General features: G+C 43.8%; 1 protein-coding gene across 1 annotated transcript; it reads left to right on the top strand.

The window, feature by feature from the left end:
* Window positions 1-14592: 14592 nt before the first annotated feature.
* Window positions 14593-19033, top strand: HYAL4 (hyaluronidase 4). Its single transcript, XM_064441712.1, is given in 9 exon segments — window positions 14593-14647; window positions 14650-14858; window positions 14861-14894; window positions 14897-15271; window positions 15274-15440; window positions 17446-17532; window positions 18640-18721; window positions 18724-18894; window positions 18897-19033. Coding segments are annotated over 9 exon segments (1317 nt in total).
* Window positions 19034-19314: the final 281 nt, after the last annotated feature.

The following is a 19314-nucleotide window of genomic DNA, read 5'->3' as shown; positions in this document are numbered from 1 at the left end:
CACATTACACAGTACCCTATTCCTGTAGCAGTTTGGTTAAAATTAGCAATGCTATGTTGAGAGGATACTCAACTGAGTAAAGAAGTCTGAATCTGGCCCTTAGCCAGGCCCCCTTCTTGATACTGCCCTAAATTGCATTAAACGTTAACATGTCTCTATGCACTATAATCTGCTGGGTTGTCCTATGCTCTTTGTAATCCTCTGTTAACTCTGAACATTTCTTCATTGTAATCCCACAAAAAAGCTTTCTTTGGTTTGCCAGGACCAAATTCACAGCTGGTATGAACTGCAGAGCTCAGATTCACTCGAGCCAAAGACCCAGCTCATAACAGATCTGCAGTGGATACGTTAAGGCTGCACTGATCCCTTTAAACCTAGACACTGAAATAGGACTGACTTCAGTTAAACAGAGACTTAGTGCTGACTATAGTGAGTCATTCTGTAATGGTGTGTTGTGCTGAGAAGCTACAGGAGAGCTTTGCCACTGACCTTTTCCTTTGTAGTGAGTAATGGCAATGGATGACAGAAAAAGTGAACATAAAATACTTCATTATTTTGGTGTGGGAGAGAAGGGATTAAAATTAAAGTTTAGAAAACCTGACAATTGTTAAGAACTCTGCCTTTAAACTGAAGCTATGGGTGTTTACCTTTCCAAATATTTTTTGTTGATTAAATATATTACTCTTTAGCCCCTTTATTCAGTTCAAGGGAAACTACCACATCCTTTGATACAGAATCATAGAATCATTAAGGTTGGAAAAGACCTCTAGGGTCATCAAATCCAACAACACCATGTCTCCTAAACCATGGCCTGAAGTGCCACATCTACATATTTTTTGAACACCTCCAGGGATGGTGACTCCACCGCCTCTCTGGGCAGCCTGTTCCAATGCCTGACCACTCTTGCAGGAAAGAAATTTTTCCTAATATGCAATCTAAACCTCTCATGACACAACTTGAGGCCATTTCCTCTTTTCCTGTCACTAGTTGCCTGGGAGAAGAGACCAACACCCACCTTGCTACAACCTCCTTTCAGGTAGTTGTAGAGAGCAATAAGGTCTCCCCTCAGCCTCCTCCAGACAAAACAACCCCAGCTCCTTCAGTGGTTCCTCATAAGACTTGTTCTCCAGACCCTTCACCAGCTTCGTTGCCCTTCTCTGGACACGCTCCAGCAACTCAATGTCCTTGTACTGAGGGGCCCAAACACGAACACAGTATTCAATGTGCGGCCTCACCAGTGCCGAGTACAGGGGCACGATCACCTCCCTGCTCCTGCTGGCCACACTATCCCTGATACAAGCCAGGATGCTGTTGGCCTTCTTGGCCGCCTGGGCACACTGCTGGCTCATGTTCAGTCAACTGTCAGCCAGGACCCCCAGGTCCTTCTCCACCAGGCAGCTCTCCAGCCACTCCTCCCCAAGCCTGTAGCATTGCATGGGATTGTGACTGAAGTGCAAGGCCCAACACTGAGCCTTCTCAAACCGCATAAAACTGACCTCGGCCCATCGATCCAGCCTGTCCAGATCCCTCTGCAGAGCCTTCCTTCCCTTGAGCAGATCAACACTCCCACCCAACTTGGTTTAATTTGCAAATTTACTGAGGGTGCACTCGATCTCCTCGTCCAGATCATTGATGAAGATATTAAAGAAGACCAGCCCCAACACTGAACCCTGGGGAACACTGCTTGAGACCGGCCACCAACTGGATTTAGGTCCATTCATTACAATGATTTGGGCTTGGTCGTACAGACACTTTTTTTACCCAGCGAAGAGGACATCTATCTAAGCCACAAGCCGCCAGCTTCTCTAGAAGGATACTGTGGGACACAGTGTCAAAGGCTTTGCTAAAGTCCAGGCAGACAACATCCACAGCCTTTCCCTCGTCCACTAGGCAGGTTACCTGGACATAGAAGATCAGGTTGGTTAGGCAGGACTGGCCTTTCATGAAGCCATGCTGAGTGGGCCTGATCCCCTGGTTGTCCTGCACGTACCTGGTGACCTCACTCAAGATGAACCACTCCATAACCTTCCCCGGTACCAAGGTCAGGCTGACAGGCCTGTAGTTTATTCTGCTCCCCATCCCTGCCTTCCAGCTCAGGGGGCTGAATACCCTGGGGATAACTGGTCTTACTATTAAACTGTTCTTATTATTAAGACCAAGAGCATAGAAACTATTAGCCCATTTTTTGCTAAATACCTGTAACTAATGCACATCTGTATTTAAACTGGATGCTCCTGCTTTGTGTAGTGCTGTCCTGTCAAGCCAGGGGTGATGTGAAAATGTTGTAGTGCCCATGCATTCAGTCAGCGAAATGTGTTTTTAAAATGTTGTGTGTTGCTTTGGAAAGTGTTTCCATTATTTCTGTAGGCTTTTAAGAATAAACTGTGTAGAGACTTATATACACAATTTATTTGGATAACATAAATTCAATTAAAATGACATAAGATCTTAATCAGCTAAAGTTCTGATACTTCATGGGAAGTTTATACAAACAATACAAATGCTGTGGGTGAAGTGGCAATATTCCTGATTCAGCCTGTGATGTATATTCCCTATTAGTGTAGACTGACAGAGCCCTACTAAAGTCCATGGGGCTCTGTCAGTTTATGTCAGGTGTAAATTTGCCCAATGGCTCTTCTTTAGTTTAGGTTACCACTTCACTTGGAGGTGTGTATGAGTATGTGTAGTAGTACATCTGCGTGGATGTACTTTCTTTCCTTTTGTAAAGAAAATAAGAATTACTATTAGACAGTGTGCCTGGAAATTCTTTACAACTACAGCTGTGAGTGGCAGGATTGGAGGAGCCATGCTGCTGACTGAGGGCAGGCAGAGGTTGCACAGGCACCTGTAAGGGCTCCCACATCTTACATGCTCCCATGTGGGACCACTAACTACACCGGACAGTACCAAAGTCAGGATGCATTTGGCCCCTTTAGCACCACAGGTCATTGTGCCCTAGGTCACTATCAGGATAAGGTCACAGCGCGATGCTGCATCAGTGCCCTGTACTGAGGTGGACACAGGATGCAGGGTGGCTGGAGCCTGATGCTCAGCAGGACCACAGAGCATGAACAACCCCGCAGGGCCAGCTGGCCAGCTGCCACAAAAGCAAAGGAGGCCTCCGCTCCCTTCCCTTCTTTTGTGGATGTTTTGCACTCACTGGTGGACTCAGCACCCTTCCAGTGGAGGGTTTGCTGACCTCGTGGTGTCTTTTTTTTCTCTTCCCTGTGCAGAAATGTGAAATACAGTAAAAAACACAGTAATGAGCATTTTTTATTTTCTGTTAACATTAAGTTAATATTAGTCTTAAAAATGAGTGATGACCTAATTGATTAATTCAATCCAGGTCCGAACACTGAAATAAAATTCAAAGGAATAGGCTTTCTTGCAAAGTCCAGCTACCTGGAAGGTAGGGGAGATGTACTTTTTTTTTTTTTCCTACTTCATTGATCCTCCTGAACAGTATCATATAGTTACAACATTGACGTTTTATTTCTTAATAAGTGCACTTCTGACTTTTATGGTACTTTGGGTCAAACCAATCTCCAGATGCTACTGTAGTACACCTAATAAATAAAAGTAGAGAAAGCTTTTCAAAGTGCATTTTTCACTACAGACTGTTTAATATTGTTGTAGTTCTTGCCTGATCATTCTGGTACTCATAATTTTACAAAGATCTTTTTCTGGTCTAGTTGTGTGGCCCAGTCTTTGGAGACACATGATCCAATTTCTATCTGTGTTAGAATTGTTTGGAGAACACCATTTTGTGTTTGGAGAATCACCATTCTGTGATACTGTGATTCTGTGAAGGGAGAGTCTGAAGCAGCAGAGAACTGTGCTATAACCTTTATAATGTTGTCCTTAGGTAGAACCAGCTTTTAAAGCATAGTTGATCCTGGGAAGTGGGCACTGGTTTCTGGAGATAATTGGAACAAAGAATTGCTGTATTTCATCTGAACAACCTCTGCTTCAAGATGATAATGGACTCAGACCCCATATCTTTACTCTTCCCAAATGCTAAGCTGTAGAGTCCTCTAATCCTCTGCTTCTTGTCAAGGATAAACGATACCAACAGAAACACAACTGACATGCTTCCAGCTTCTCTCAAATTTGCTGATTTAGCATTCAAAAACTTTTAAATTAGGGGAAATGTTGTGTTCATTTCCTTTTTCTCTCTTGCCACTGCTGGGTGTTGCATTTAATAAAATGTTGTGTGTTCTGAGCAACTCATAAATGTATGGAAAGGCTGGGTCTCATTTTGTTCCACTTCCGTCTGACAGGTAGACGTGCGGGGCTGCAGTCCCAGTTTGACCAGCTTTAGGTGCCACTGGCATCTTCTTCCCACTCCCAGCCTTTCCTCTCACTCCCATCCCTGTATTGTGGTGTGCTGTTCCCTGTTTGTGCTGGCACTACAAGTTTGGGTGCCCTTGTGCTGACCTGGATTGGGAAACCATCCAGGTCAAAAGTTCCTGTGTTAAAAAAAAGGTGCCAGCCACAATGTTGTTGGTTGGTTTTTTTTTTTTAAAGTCAGATTAATCCCTCAATCTGACTCATATCGTGCTGCGCACACAGCTGAGCCAGGGCTAAGGAAGTGGGCAAAACCCATAGGGAAGTGGCAGCAAAGCTGTAAATTGAGTATTGCCTCAACAAGACAATACATTGTGAGTAAGCAGCCTTGGTATGAAGCCGGCAGCATCAACAGCATCTCAGCCAACCCACCCCTCAGGGTCCATGTGGCAGGGGAGAGGCAGTGCCTGGTGGTCTCCCCTCTTCTGTGTGGCTTGTCAACAGGGATTCACCAAGGGAAGATCTTGCTTGACCAACCTGATAGCCTTCTATGATGGTGTGACTGGCTGGGTCAATGAAGGGAGAACAGTGGATGTTGTCTATCTTGATTTCAGTAAGGCATTCGACACTGTCTCCCACACCATCCTCACAGGCAAGCTAAGGAAGGCTGGATTGGATGAGTGGACAGTGAGGTGGACAGAGAACTGGCTCAACAACTGAACTCAGAGGGTCGTGATCAACAGAGCAGAGTCTGGATGGAGGCCTGTCACTAGGGGTCCATGCTGGGTCCAGTCCTGTTCAACATATTCATCAATGACCTGGATGATGGGATAGAGTGTAACCTCAGCAAGTTCGCTGACGATACCAAGCTGGGAGGAGTGGCTGATACACCAGAAGGCTGTGCTGCCATCCAACGAGACCTGGACAGGCTGGAGAGCTGGGCCGAGGGGAACCTCATGAAATTCAACAAGAGCAAGTGCAAGATCCTGCAGTCTTAAAGGTCAAAAAGATGAGAAAGGCTCACTGGTTGAACATAATCATATCAGCATTTTTGTATTTCATCAGCTTTTTCCAAATGTAGCGTTCTCTGCTAGGGTCAGAGGCTTCGTAAAACTGGGAATGATATTGTTATGGAAAAAACTGCCAACAGCCCTTACAGACAAAATCAGCAGAATGAAATCTCAGACCAGTTTGGATTTGTAACACTGCATACATATGCATGTATGCATTTTTTTTCTGTTAAAATTGTTAAAATATAAAAATGCTGCTTAAATTAAAAATTGCCTCAATTTTGCACTGAAAGCATTTATTGTAGTTAGTGAATTAAAACTGCACATTATGTATAATAAGAAGATATATGAAAGGCTTTGCCAAAGGAACTTTGATACACTTAAGACGCTGTGGCAGCTACAACTTATTTTTGTTTACATATCAGGAAAAGTAATTTCCCGTCAATCTGGGCCAGACTCAGAAAGTGGGACTGTTTGCAAACACAGGTTACTCTAAAAATAAGTTGGAAACGATAGTCCTGTACACTTCGAAGAATTATACTGGCTTAGAACAGTACAGCTTCTTAGAGTCAAAAGTCCAGTCCTTTAAAAAAGAAAAAAAAAACAAGGAAAAACAATGATGTCACATACTGCTTAATGCGATTAAAGCCTCTAAGTTGTTCTTATTTAGCAATGGCATCGTGTGCTTTCCACATACCATAGCATGCAGGAGTGAGGAGCAGTTAGAGGTCACATTAGAAAAGAGGGGAGAACTCTTTCGGTAGCTTCCCAAAGTAAGCGAGTGCTTGCAATTTAACTTTGCTGCTTTCAATAGTTACAACACACCAGTTTATCCATTGTATAATATCACCACAGTAATTCCAAGGCAGTATTTTTCTGATTCAATTAAAACCTTTTTTAAGCTGCAATAAGAAAACAAGGGGAGATATGTGTGTGTTAATATACATGCATATATGTACATGAGTATATGAATGAGCGTATGCGTGTGTATATTGTAACACACGTGTCTACAAGTTTGACCCAGAAGCAGAAGAAAGGTTACGAGGGGCATGAGGCTTTGTTTTCTGCCTGGTGGGAACACGTTCGGAGGCAGTTGTGTAACCTTATAGCTTGGCACATATGGCCTCTGCTGCTGTGCGGATTATGTCTATTATGTAACCGCGTTTATACAGGAAGCTAACAGCATCTAATGGGCTAAAAATAGGCAGACTTCTATAATTTCAAAGGACAGTATTTTAAACTTCGCTCATGGGGCTGCTCCTATTTCAACAATAAATGTGGCCTCTTCAGACATTTTATTTATTTTTTGCCTAGGATGATACTTTAACACGCTGGCAGCCTGTTTTCTCAGAGGGAGTCAGAGCACCTTTTGCATTTTTCCATTACAGCAAGAACTATCCTGGCTTTTATTTAAGGTGCTCCCCGATATATGTGAGGAACAAAGCAGCCCAGCGTATTGGTCCCGCTTTTTCTCCTCAGAGAGTCAGGCAGTCTGACATTTGTGAGCAGCTTTTGGAAAAATTACGTTTGTTTCCACATTAGTAATAACCTTCTCAGTCAATTAGACAGTAGATTATTACAGCATTTTTTATACTGCTCCTTCAGATGCTGGGTTTTCAGGGCAGTTACTGAAGTTGCTCCTTACCTTGGCTTTGTGTCCACTCGCCCAATGTGCTATGGGAACCCTCTGGGACTGATGCCTCACTCCTCGATGGCATGTTGGGCAGCACGTCATGTACACAGAGGGTAGCTGGGTTTTCTTAAGCTGACCCTTGCATTCACCTTGTGTTGTTACCCCCGCGCCCCATGTATGGCTGCTCATGCCTCTCCCCGTATGGAGTGGATGTGAGCTTCAGTACAAGCATTTTAACACTCAGCACAAGCTTCCCAATGGCAACGTTAAAACAGGCTCACACCAGGTATCACCTCCACCGCACTGGGCTCCCTTGGCTCTGTGGGCACGGGGAGGAGCCAAGGCACTGGGGGGGGCTCTTTGCTATGGGGTCCCCTACATGGGAGAGCACAGGCCCCAGTGGCGGTGCTGATCTTACTCCTGCTCCTCCTCACCCGCCACCGGCTGCAACGGGAGCTGTGGGGGAGCACTGCCCTTAGGTGACATGCAAGCTGGTGGGGCCAGTGCACGGCACTTTGCTGCTCTGTCAAAGGTGCTTCTTCAAGCTGGGTGAAACTGAGTCATGCAGAAAGATTTTGCAAAGTTCTTGAGTACCTACAGTGGTAAGCAATGCTGATCGTGAAGGGTTAATTAGCACAAGCATGAACTGAAGCCCTTTGGAAACTTCAGACTGCTCCACAGACAAGCACTTTTTTCTTAAGTCTCAGCATCAAACTTCATTTTGTGAAATTTGGACAAATAACAATTTTTCTAAACCTAGAAGTAGGAATAAATAAGACAAGCTCTCCCTGGGCCTCTGTAGGAATTCAGGTACTAATGCACCTTAATTTGGAAGGAACAGGGATGTGTAAGCACCGTTGTTGCATTCATACCTCAGCAGCAATACTTAGCTCTGAGTGTGCTTGGATAAAAACTGACTTGACTGTAATGAAGATGCTAATCTGAGTAGTAGAGTTACCCCATTTTTGACAGAAAGTACTTGATTTGTGATTTTCCAGAATGCACTCTCCTATTTTAATTTTGTTGTGATTTCTCCGCTCTTAAAGGGGCACAACCTCATCTGCTGTAAGATGGTATATTTTTATTGATTTGCAGTAGCTGAAAACCAGGCATGAAATATTCATGTTTGCTTTGTTCACACTTGGATTTTTCCTTTTAGGCTAGCATTAGTCCATTAGTTGCCACCACCCACCAGCTGCTGCAACTATGGTCAGCAGCAGTTCCTCGAAATATCCCCTCTGTGCTCCCAGCGAAGCAGCAGATCATATGGCAGCTGATGAGAGCTAGATGGAGAGGCTGCGCTGGGGCATGGCCACTGAGTGAGGCTCATTAGGTTTGTTCAAAGCCTCCATCCATATATGAGGCCTACTGAGGTTTACATGACTCCTGGCTTAAAATAATTGCAATTAATCCCTTAGACTGACAGCACTGAATTGTTGTATTTCCTCCAACAATAACATTTAGTTCTAATGTAATACTCAGCTGGTGGGGGGTATGTGGAAATCAAATGCTTTCTTTTGTTGTTGTGTTAAAGCTATTCTGGAGGAGTAGGAAGAAAGGAATGTCGCCCGAATCTGCTGGTGCTGGGTGCAAGCTGTAATCACTCCAGCGTACGTGTGGGCATTTGTTCTGCACAGTCTGGGGGCACAATCTTATCATAGTGCAAATTACAAAGTAACTCTGCTGGACTCCCAGGAAAGTTAGTGGGAGGAGAGGCAACTCCTTCCTACTGTGCAGGGCTAACCTTTTGTTTAATTTCTGCGAGAAGAACATGCTCAGAACATCAACCATCAAACCATCATTTATTTAGTTTTCAGTTAGGATTTACCATACAACTGAATCAGGAAAGTGGACAGAGAGGAAAGGTGCTTCTTAAAAGAATCCGTTCAACACCATTTTAAATGCTATAAGGAATAAGAGTATGTCAACACTAAACTGTTGGTATTTGATCTTTTCTCTCAGTAACCTCAGAAATGTAGGAAAAAGAGGATGGTAATGACATGCCATGAAGCCTGTATCTGGTCTGTGCTGCATGGGCACACCATGTACTCAGGAGCTCCCTGGAGAGGGAGAGCCCAAGCAGTTCTGATGCCTTAAAATGGGCTCCCACTTTTTTTCTAACGCAGCCTGCAGTCCAGTGGCTGGCTACGCTATGTTGTGGTCCTCTGAGCACATCTCCCAAATGTGGCTGTTTGTGGTGTGGGCATTTTGAACTACCGATGAACGAGCAATGTGGCAGGAAACCTGGGCATCCTGGGAGTCAGTTTAAGCCAACTCCTGAGCACAGCCTTCACGTCTTGAGGCTGACATACCATCAAAGAATGTGAATCTCCTTGCTTTGCACACGATGTAATCCATATAATTTTTTAATATGCTATCACGTGAAGACAATGCAATAGCAAAGCAGACCAGTCAGGCTATTTCAGGATTCAGGCCATTATGCTGAGTCTATAGTATAAGCATCCAAAATATAGCCCCTTGTGCCAAGGCTACCTGCTTTGGAAAAGGGCAGTACTGGAAAACCTTTGGGCTTAAAACAGGGGGAAAACTGTGGTATGGAGCACTGAGAACCTTGCCAAGCTAGACATAGGCCAAAGAAGCTTTGTGATTATTTCAGTGTATGTCAGAAAATGACTCAGTCACCGGCATCAAGAGCATCACAGAAATAAAAGCTAAGCATAAAGACTGATTTGATGGATGTTCCAGAGGGCCATTAAATCAATCCATCAAGCCATCCGGCTTTTTGCTAGGACTAAGCATAAGTCTAATTTCCCAGGCTGGACAGCTGTCAGGTGTAATTGTCTGTAGATGAGAGACATCTATGCAGCATGAAGTGGAGAAGTAAACTGCATAAGGGCACTTGATCAGTTTTCTTATTCCTTATTCAGGAGTCCAGCTATCTAGTAGGCCACCAGAATGCAAGTGGTCTCATGTACATAATAGTGAAAGTCCACTATGGTGGCAAAAGAAACTGAGATGATAGAGGCCAGATGACTGTCTGGATGAGCCCCACACAGATTCATAGCTTGTATGCTAAAATCTGCTCTTCTCTGTGCAACATCCCAATCTTTCATCATAATAAGTTAAATTTTACTACAAAATTGCTCTCAATACCTGCCTTCCAACCTGCCATACATGTGTTAAAATGCTGAATTATCGCTATTGATGCTTTATTCAGCTTATTCCTTACAGTTGCTATGGGAAATAGCTCTGCTGCAACAGATTCATACTTTAATTTGTAACATTTTGAGGGTGCCCTGCCCTAAATTTGAAGCAGTATAAAATGCCCCTTGGCAGTTTATGCTCTTCAGGATTCCTAGAACCTTCACTGGGATCAGTGAAGTACTGTACTAAAGGGGTTTGACTCTCAGCTATAATAAGGCACCAGTGTCACTGGGTCAGTTAGACAATTGTGAGGTGAGGTTCTGCTCCATTTTTATTATTCATTATGCTGCCTATTCAGTCCCCTGCATCTATTAATGTAACAGAGAGACTTTGCAAAATGTCATTGAGGCAAATCACTAAAGGATGCCCTGGTCTAACAAGCCCCCATCCATATGAGGGAAGGTGGAGTATGGCAGCAATGCATCCTCACATACTGTCCTCCCTGAGGCTGCTGCAAGCTCTGCGGCTCTCAGGGTCATCTCCTCTGTCAGCAGCCTCTGAGCATGTTGCCTCCAAATCCAGATCTGGCACAGAGAGCAAAATCTGCTTCTGACAGCATGACTTCAACTGGGCAAAACTTGTTCGAGCTCATCAGACTTCTGAGTGTATCAGCTTTAGCTTTGCTGATAAAAAGTCAACAAAAGGATTATTCTGTAAAGATCCAGGGATTTTACTGGATCTTTGTGGGTGTGAAAATTCCTGTTTCAAAAACCATGCATGCCTTTGATAAGGGTATTTGGTGATCGGCTTGCCTGTTGAGACAGCCTGTTTTAAGCCCATCAAGGTTGTGTTGTGTCAATGTCATATTGCTGTAACAATGTTAACCAGAAAGGAGAAAACAGCATTGTCTGTATTCATCGTTTTCTAATCCCTTGGTATGAATAGTGTAACGTCACTGGAGGAGGAATTTTGTTGCAAGATAAATGCCAAAGCTCGAAAATATGTTCTTCAGATCTAGATTAACTGGGGGAGAGGGATACAGGGTTAATATCATCTGATGAATGCTTAGGTTTTTTTCATATCATTTAGCCAGCTATTTTTTTTCAGCAGTATCCTGTGATCTGGTTCAAGTACTCTGTATGTCTATTCAATTCAGAACTGCCTGTTTAAAGCTGATTTTGCTTAGTCTTAGAGCTATTTGCTGTCTAATAAAGACATATGGTTTCTACTTTCTCTCTTTTGGGAATTGTTTCCCACTGTGCATTTTTACTGTCAGCTGGACACCAAGATGGGCTGCCTCCATGTTGCCTTGGTTTACAAAGAAGAATAGAATCAGCAGAAGGGCTATAACTAGATACATAAATTTTGGTTTTTGCCAACTACGACAGATACAAATGAAAGAAATACCTAGCAAAAAGAGGCAGGGATTTTTTTAGCATGGTGCAATCCTGCACAACTGGAAGCAAATTTGAAAAGCCTGGGTAAAGGAAAAAATATTGAGCAGAGCTTGGGAAATCCTTCCTGCATGCTGCAAACAACTTCAGAGCCTGCTCCCAGCTGGCACGTGTGTGTGCTTGTGTGATGGCTAAATGCATCAGATTAAATCAAACCAGAAGTCAGTAAGCCTCAGTGATTTGCCCTTACACAGAATATTAAATGGTAACTGTTTCCTCCTTAATAATAGAGTGATTACAACTATCTTTCTGTGTTAAATCCCCTATGACAAGTTTTTCTCATTGGTGCAGGGTGGTCTGCCACTTCCCTGCAGTCTTCAATAACCTATTGTATTATTATTATTATCATCATCATCATTATTATTGTTATTGTTATTCATTCATTGATTCATTATTATTTTCAGCTTGCTGATACTGCCTTTCCTATATATCAGCTCAGAGGGCCTTGGGGCAGCAAATCAGTATATCCAGCACACAGTAAAGCATAGGGCTAATTACACCCCAGCCCTGCCCGAGGAGGGACGTACAGACCCGTGGCACAGGGAAGTGCTGAGCATCCCCACTTCCCACCAGTGGGCAGTCCCCAGCAAGAACAGCCCCCGGGGAGCCCCATGGGTTTTGGTGCACCCTGGCTGGGCACTGCAGGGCCTGCTTGCTCCAGGGTTTGTGGTGCACTGGGTGATGCCATGGCATGCCCCAGGGCACGGGTGGCCACTGCACACACTGCTGGTGTGTTGTGCCAAATGGCACAGGTCCTGTGTGGGAAAGGGTCCCTGAAACCTTGGGTAAAACACCTAAGGGATGTGTCCAGCCCAGCTAGTGACACCTCCCCATCCAGATAGTGACAGGTGTGGGAGCAGAGGGGCAGGATGGTGATAGAGTTCTCACAGGGGAGTTCAACATGCTGCAATCTAGAACTGCATGCTGCAATTTAAAAGAAAATAATTGTAGGGTTTTGCTGCCCTCTGGCAGGATTTTCTTACAGCACTAATTCTCTGTGAACTGCAAGAACAGCACTCAGTGATCATGCACCGGCACAGCAAGGTCTCTGCATTTCCCAGTTGGTTGTAGACAAATCAAAGCAAACTGCTGGCCATCACTGCTGCAGCCTCCCTGCAGCCCTCCTGGAAAGCCAGACATGTGTGCTGATCCCAGGCAGGGGCTGGAGTAGGGGGCAGAACTGCTGGGCTGGCAAGACCCCCCCATCCCTTCTCTCTATCCCTCTGGGGGAGATGGGGCAGCAAGCCTGACTTTCTAAAGGCAGTCCTTTGTTCCTTTGTTTGGTTGTCTCTTCGCAGAAGCCAGCCCACCATCTTCCAGCTTTGGCTGCACAGCCTTCTAGCAAGAAAACTCAGTTTGGCCTCTAATGTTGACAAGCCCTGAGTGGCTTTGCTGAGTTTGATTTCTTGGTATGGTGTTCACTTTCTGAGAGATACTCAGCAAGTCGGGCTAATTTTCATTATCACATTTTCCTAAAGGCCCATTAATGATTATATGGCACTTGTCGATATGTGGAGAGTGGTTCTGAAAACCAGGGCCTCCTCTTCACTAAACACAAAATATTGTGAGTCTCATGGGGTGAGATGTCTCTGATGAAACATTGAGTTCTGCAGTGTCTACACCGTACTGCACTGGCCCCGTGGACTGCCTCTGCCTGGTCAGCAGGAAGAACAGGCACACCTTGGACACTTCAGAGCACTCTGATGTCTCAAACTGTCCAATGGCTGTATCCTAAAAGCATCCATGACTTATTAAAAGTACATAGTTTGGCTATTTTTGCAGCAGGTACCTGAAATTAGGTCGTGCTAGTCCTACCCTAAAAGGGCAAAGAAATGTGGGAGTGGGGAGGTCCAGAAAAGTACCCCAGGTTCATAGCTATGACAGATTGTTTTTCTGTTTTGAGATAAAAGAAGGATAACATAGATGAGTTATTCCCATTAGTATATATACCAGTCTGGCTGCCCATATGAAACCCATGATCCTCACCTCCCGCAGGTCACAATCCCAGGAAAGAGAAACAGGCAGGGACTGAGGAAAAGGAACTACAAGTAGGACCCAGATAGAAATCCATGATTATCCCTGATGGCTGATTGTACAGCTGTATGGACTTTCCCCAGGGTTTTGAATGCAGGGGGGAGCATGGAGTTGGAGGACAGATAAGACTCTCCCTCTCTCTTACATGTAATACAAATACATTGGTTTTGCTGTATATCTGGTTTCTTTTCTGCTTAATACACACATAATCAGGGATCTTGTGACTAATGATTCTGCTTGTAACAGTGGCCACAGGCCTTAGCATCAAAGTCCACGTGGCACAACGCAGTGCTGTGCAGAGCTATCAGAGACAGTCTGGAAGGCACTAGCTCCATGTAATAGTGCAGCCAGGCTAATAAATAGCTCAGAGCAAGCTTTCATGGATCTGCTTTATTGCTATCAGGGGTTTGAACTTGTATCCCTTTATGGTACTATACAATGACAATGAAATATGTGTTCTTGTTTAGAGCTATTGGGAGTATTTCTGGCTGGCACTGAACTAGACAGGTCAGGAATGTTCACAAAGCTGTGAAGATGGTGATAAAAGCCATGGTTTGATTTTATAGTTACCCTTGTTATTGAGAAAGCTTGAAGAATAAAGAAACCATTTCTTCATCAACCTTTCCAACAGCAACAGCCACAGCCACTAAGACACCCTGGGGCCCACTGAAGTGATGGCAACATCCTCAGTGATTTCATTAAGACCTGGATTGATGAGACAAGCAACTGTGGTTATGCTGACTTCCACAGACTTACCCTGATTTACTTCAGCTGGGAATCTGCCCCCTTTCTTTGGATTAGATTGTGCTCGCTACATTTGTTCAGTGTTAGCATGGTAGATACGCCTTAGAAGTGGCTGGTGCCAATTCATATAGCTATATACGGAACAAGTACTAATGTCTCTTCTGTTAAGTTCTACAGACAAACTGGGAGTTCTGCCTAATGTTGTCTCTTAGATCATGAAAATACTACCTCAAAATACTACCTGAAAATGGGACAATGTAATACATTATTCACCTTTCAGGCCATGGCTTGGCTGTACATAGCACTCCTCTAGACTTCCCTTGCTATGAAACCTGTCCAGCCACCGGATTGTGAGAGGAAACCTTTCATAGCTGCCTGGAATGACCAACAGACCTGTGCTCCCTGAGGTATGACGTCGTACTGAACCTGGAAATATTCCATCTCATTGGAAGCCTATTAGCTAAACCAAGAAGGCAGAATGTGACCATATTTTATTTTAATAGGCTTGGCTATTAACCTTGGTACACATCACAGGAAGTCCCTGTTAATTGTGGCTTATTCCAGAACTTCAGCTTGCAAACTCATCTGCTTGCAAAAAAGCTGGCCATGACATTAGCTATCACACCCCAGCTTCAGTATATTAGCTGTCATAGACTGGGAATACTGGAGGCCTCACTGGGCCTGCAACTGGGATGCAAAAGATATCTACAGAAGAAAGCATAGGGAACTCACAACCAAAATGGAAAGGAATATTTCAGCAAAATATGTTGAACATTTAGCCAGACTTTCCTTTGAAGAAAGTGCAAAAGCTTTTATGAAGGAAACAATTGCATTAGGCATGAAAAGCAGAGCAGAAGGCCTTTGGGGATACTATTTATACCCTGACTGTCACAATTACAATTTCCGTGATCAGAACTATGCTGGTTCCTGCCCAGAGTGTGAAGTTTTGAGGAACAATGAACTTTCCTGGCTCTGGGATAGCAGTGCAGCCCTGTATCCTTCCATTGCATTAAGAAATCCCTTGGAAACAGTCAAAACATTTTGCACTTTTCCCAGTTTAGGGTGAATGAATCCCTAAGGATTTCCTCCATGACATCCCAAGATTATGCTTTGCTCATATTTCTGCATACTTAACTAGGTTATAGAGATGAACCTTTATTATTTGTCTTTATGGTAAGCTTTTGCTGGAACAATGTGGGCTGCATTTATGCGTTAACCATTCTTACAGATGGTGCATCAAGATGGAAAACCTCCTACTTGGGCCAGCTCTGCTGGTTCATGTTAATTGTCCACATGCTTTAAAGAGCTCAATGTTCTGAAGAAAAAATGCAGTCTCAAATACCTACTTTTTTTTGTTTTAGTTCATCACTATGCTATACTCAAACATGCATTTGAGTGGATTAAAAGGATTTCAGCAATTTGATGTAGTAAGTAGGAGGTGGTTAATACGTTAACCCTCCCTGATGTATTTTCTTCTGCTCAGGTATGCAATCATTCACTAATTCCCAGATAGCTCCCCCATTTATAGAGGGGAAACTGAGGCAGAGATGTTAGGAACTTGCTCAGTGTTACATCAGAATGGGAAATTGAAGCCAGCAGTCTTTCTGCACGCCTCTATCTCAAAAACATTCAATTTAGTCCCATACCTACCTTGGAGCAGGCAAACAGTGCACCAGAACCAAGTAGTACTACTCTCATCTACTGAACACACACACACACAAGTAATTCCAAGATAAATGTCCTACCATAGTCCTTCCCTATGTGGCTCTGGACATCCTCCCTGAAAATGGATGAAGACAATAGTTTCCTGTGAAAAAGCAGCACAGCCTGTCTGTCACAGCCCTAGCTTAGTTATCCCCTGTAGACAGTGACTGCACTACCAGCAAGTTTCAAATTCTGTGTTTCAGAGTTTAGCAAGTGAACTTTTTAAAGGCTTTGTTCAGTGTTTCAGCCCAGCTACAGAGTCCGAAGCTGGCACCTTCTCTGGGAAGGAGCATTAGCTCCCTCTACTATTAGGTCCCTCTACTCCTCTAGCACTGCCATCACCCACTACACTTCCTAGTAAGGGGCTGTGCTTTGTGCTTCTCTCTGGTTTGAAGGCAAATGCCTATTCTTAGGCATTAAAGAAGGTGTAAGCACCTGCTTTGGTGCTTTTATCGAGCTTGCTCTTCCTTAGCTTAGCAAGAAGAGGATAGATGGACATCAATAACTGCTGCAGGCTGGTGTGCATCCCCTTTCCCATTTTATACCCAGTTGTGTCCTCTTTTCTCCCTTAGGCACCAATTCCTGTGAAGTTTTTCTACTTTGATTCTTGTGCTGTGGCCCTCAATCTCCCTTAAATCTATGATGGTGTCTAGGGAGTCACTTGCATATCAATGGTCTTTCATCTTCAGTGCTTGCAGGGTAGTAATTCACTTGTTGCTGATCTTTAATTCAAATTAAGGATAAACACCCAAGCATCAATACCCTTCCCTTAAAGCCTGAGATATGAGGAAAAGGGACAGTGAGAGACATCTCTCCCAAACAAACACAGAAAGAGCACAAAACCTGAAACTGAAATTCTTAAAATTCGCAGTGTTGCATTTTCTCTTTCATTTAAGGTTGCATAATGCCAGCATTCTCCTTCCTAAAGTGTGTGCCTATTTACAGTCACTTTTTCTAAGGTTTTTATAAGAAGCTGAGTGAGCTCCTGGGGAAAGCAGTGAGAACAATGCATGCCTTTGGAATCAGAGCTTTCAAATTGGAGGAGGAGGAGGAAACCAGATGACTGACATAGCAGAATGGCTCTCTCCTTCCCCTTATCAGCAAAAACAGAACTGAGGGAATGCTTTGGAGAATTCTCATGTTAAAAATCCCACTTTAACTAAAAGATTTTAGTTGCTTCCAGTAATCAGTGAGATATCAAATAATTACCTTTCAATCTTGCATCAAAGTAAATTGTATCCCAGTGTTTGTTCACTTGCTTATTAACAACGTCTCAGGCAGTACCTAGTTTTTAATAATCTTTGTACTCTAGACAGCAAATCTTTAGCCACAATAAAATATAGTTCATAGGGACCAGAATGAAAAGAAAATGTATTCTGAGGGACAGCCACATAACAAACCATAGAGTTACTTTAGAAAGGCTGTGAAATGCTGAATTAGTCTGACAGCAATGTCTTTACTCTTTTCACTGTAGCAACATCTTATTAACACTGTTGGAGAGAGTGCTCTGGGAGCTGCAGGCATTGTTATTTGGTGACATATGAATTTAACTTCTTCAGAGGTAAGCCTGTGCCTGATTTAAATGTGGTGTGTAAGTTCCTCATTTTATCCTATTAATAGACACTGTCTGACTGCACCAGTTCTGAGTACTTGGTACCAGCAGAGCTGGCTGCTTAACCAGTCTTTGCTGTTCCCCAGTCAGGATGCCCATGGAATATGGTCAGTTTTTCCTGGCTCTACACAGACTTGTGAGGCTGACAGGCAACCAGTGGTGGGAAAGGAAGCCAATGGCTAACGCCAGGCATTCTGGAAGGCAGCTCCTCAATATTATCCATTCCAGCTGGATAAAACACCAGAAAATCAGCTGGAGCCTGACTAGCACATCAGTCAGATCAGGTTAGGTATACCAGTGGTGCTCAGCAATTTGTCTGGTCATGGGAACTCTATTTGTGCCTGTGTGGGGGCAAGTAAAATGAAGCAGGCTGTTGAGATCAGGAGAGGCTTTGTATTACATGATATCAGACCTAGCTGTGTTAAAATCAAAGACTGATTTCTGAGGCTCCATCATGTCCCGGAGCCACAGCCACACATCAAACACTGTCAAGAGAAAAGACTTTGTCCTTAAAGCTGTGTGAAATGGGTGTTCTGGGCTGCTTTTCTCCTGGCAGATAGCATAGAAAACCCAGCCAGCATGAGAACAAATGGCTGAAAATAAGTGTTCAGTTGTCCTCAGTAAATTAGATTACTTCAGCCAAGTTTTGTAAATATTCGGCTGTGGTTTCTGTCAGAGTGAATGTGAATAAGAGGGTGAACTTCCTTCCAACCAGGTCAAGTGACAAAGGCAAGGCTCTGGAGCATCACCTCCAGTCCCCCACACTCTTGCCATGCTGTCATCAACTGCGTTTCTAGCACACATCATGGCTTTTTTGTAGATCTACAGGCTGTGGTGCTTTCTGGGGAATGCACGTTGCTAAAGCCCTTTGCATCTCCATTGGATTATGTTTTCTTTATAAAACTTCCTAAATAATCCTTTAAATTAGTAAAATTTAAATTATCCTGAATTAATCCATTAAAGCTACTTACATATTGTATATTTTTCAGAAAGAGAAAGGAAAAAATAGAGTGGCTAGTTTGACATCAGCTAAAAGATCTTTTCTACTATTTACAGAGTAAACACATAAAAGTACAAAATTTTGTTGAATCAGAATTAGGGCCCTACCTGATCACTGTCACAGAAGCAGCTGAAGTTTGCCTAGGCATCTTGGTCAGGACAATGGACAATATGTGTGAAGAACCTCAAGACCCTCAACATATCTGCCTAAGAGCTTCTGGATAGATGTGTTGGAGGACCAAGGATTTACTGTGAGAGGAAAAGCATCAAATGAAGACCTGGAAATAATGGCAGAGACAGTTGTCTGCCACTGTTAGCAGGTTATGAAGAAAGTAACTGTGTGGAAGTTACAGTTGCTGATGACCACCCAGGGAGCTCTGCAGACTCTGTCCCACCCAGAAGATCTGCAGTGATCTGCCTGCTTCCTTTGCCTTTGACAGGTCTTTTATAACTGCTGCTTAGTCAAAGAGCTGGTTTCAGTCAGTTAAGAGGGATGGTAGAGTGGATCCAACAATAAGTCTCACATGCTCTGCAGCTGGGAACTGGACATGTCATGTTCCCAGATGTAACCCAAACCCTACAGCTGTGCCCTGAGGTGTAAAGCCCATAAGGCACGGAGAGAGTGGGGTACCTTGGAGGTTGAGTCAAAGACACACAGGTCATAGGAATATGTCTTGATTTCACCTTCTGAGATTAGGCTGTTTAGGAGGCTAGAGACCAGGTTTCTACCCA

Source organism: Phalacrocorax carbo, chromosome 1 (genome assembly GCF_963921805.1).
Source record: "Phalacrocorax carbo chromosome 1, bPhaCar2.1, whole genome shotgun sequence".
NCBI lineage: Eukaryota > Metazoa > Chordata > Aves > Suliformes > Phalacrocoracidae > Phalacrocorax > Phalacrocorax carbo.
The sequence above is the reverse complement of the archived record's forward strand: the minus strand, read 5'-3'. Positions and strand labels throughout refer to the sequence as shown.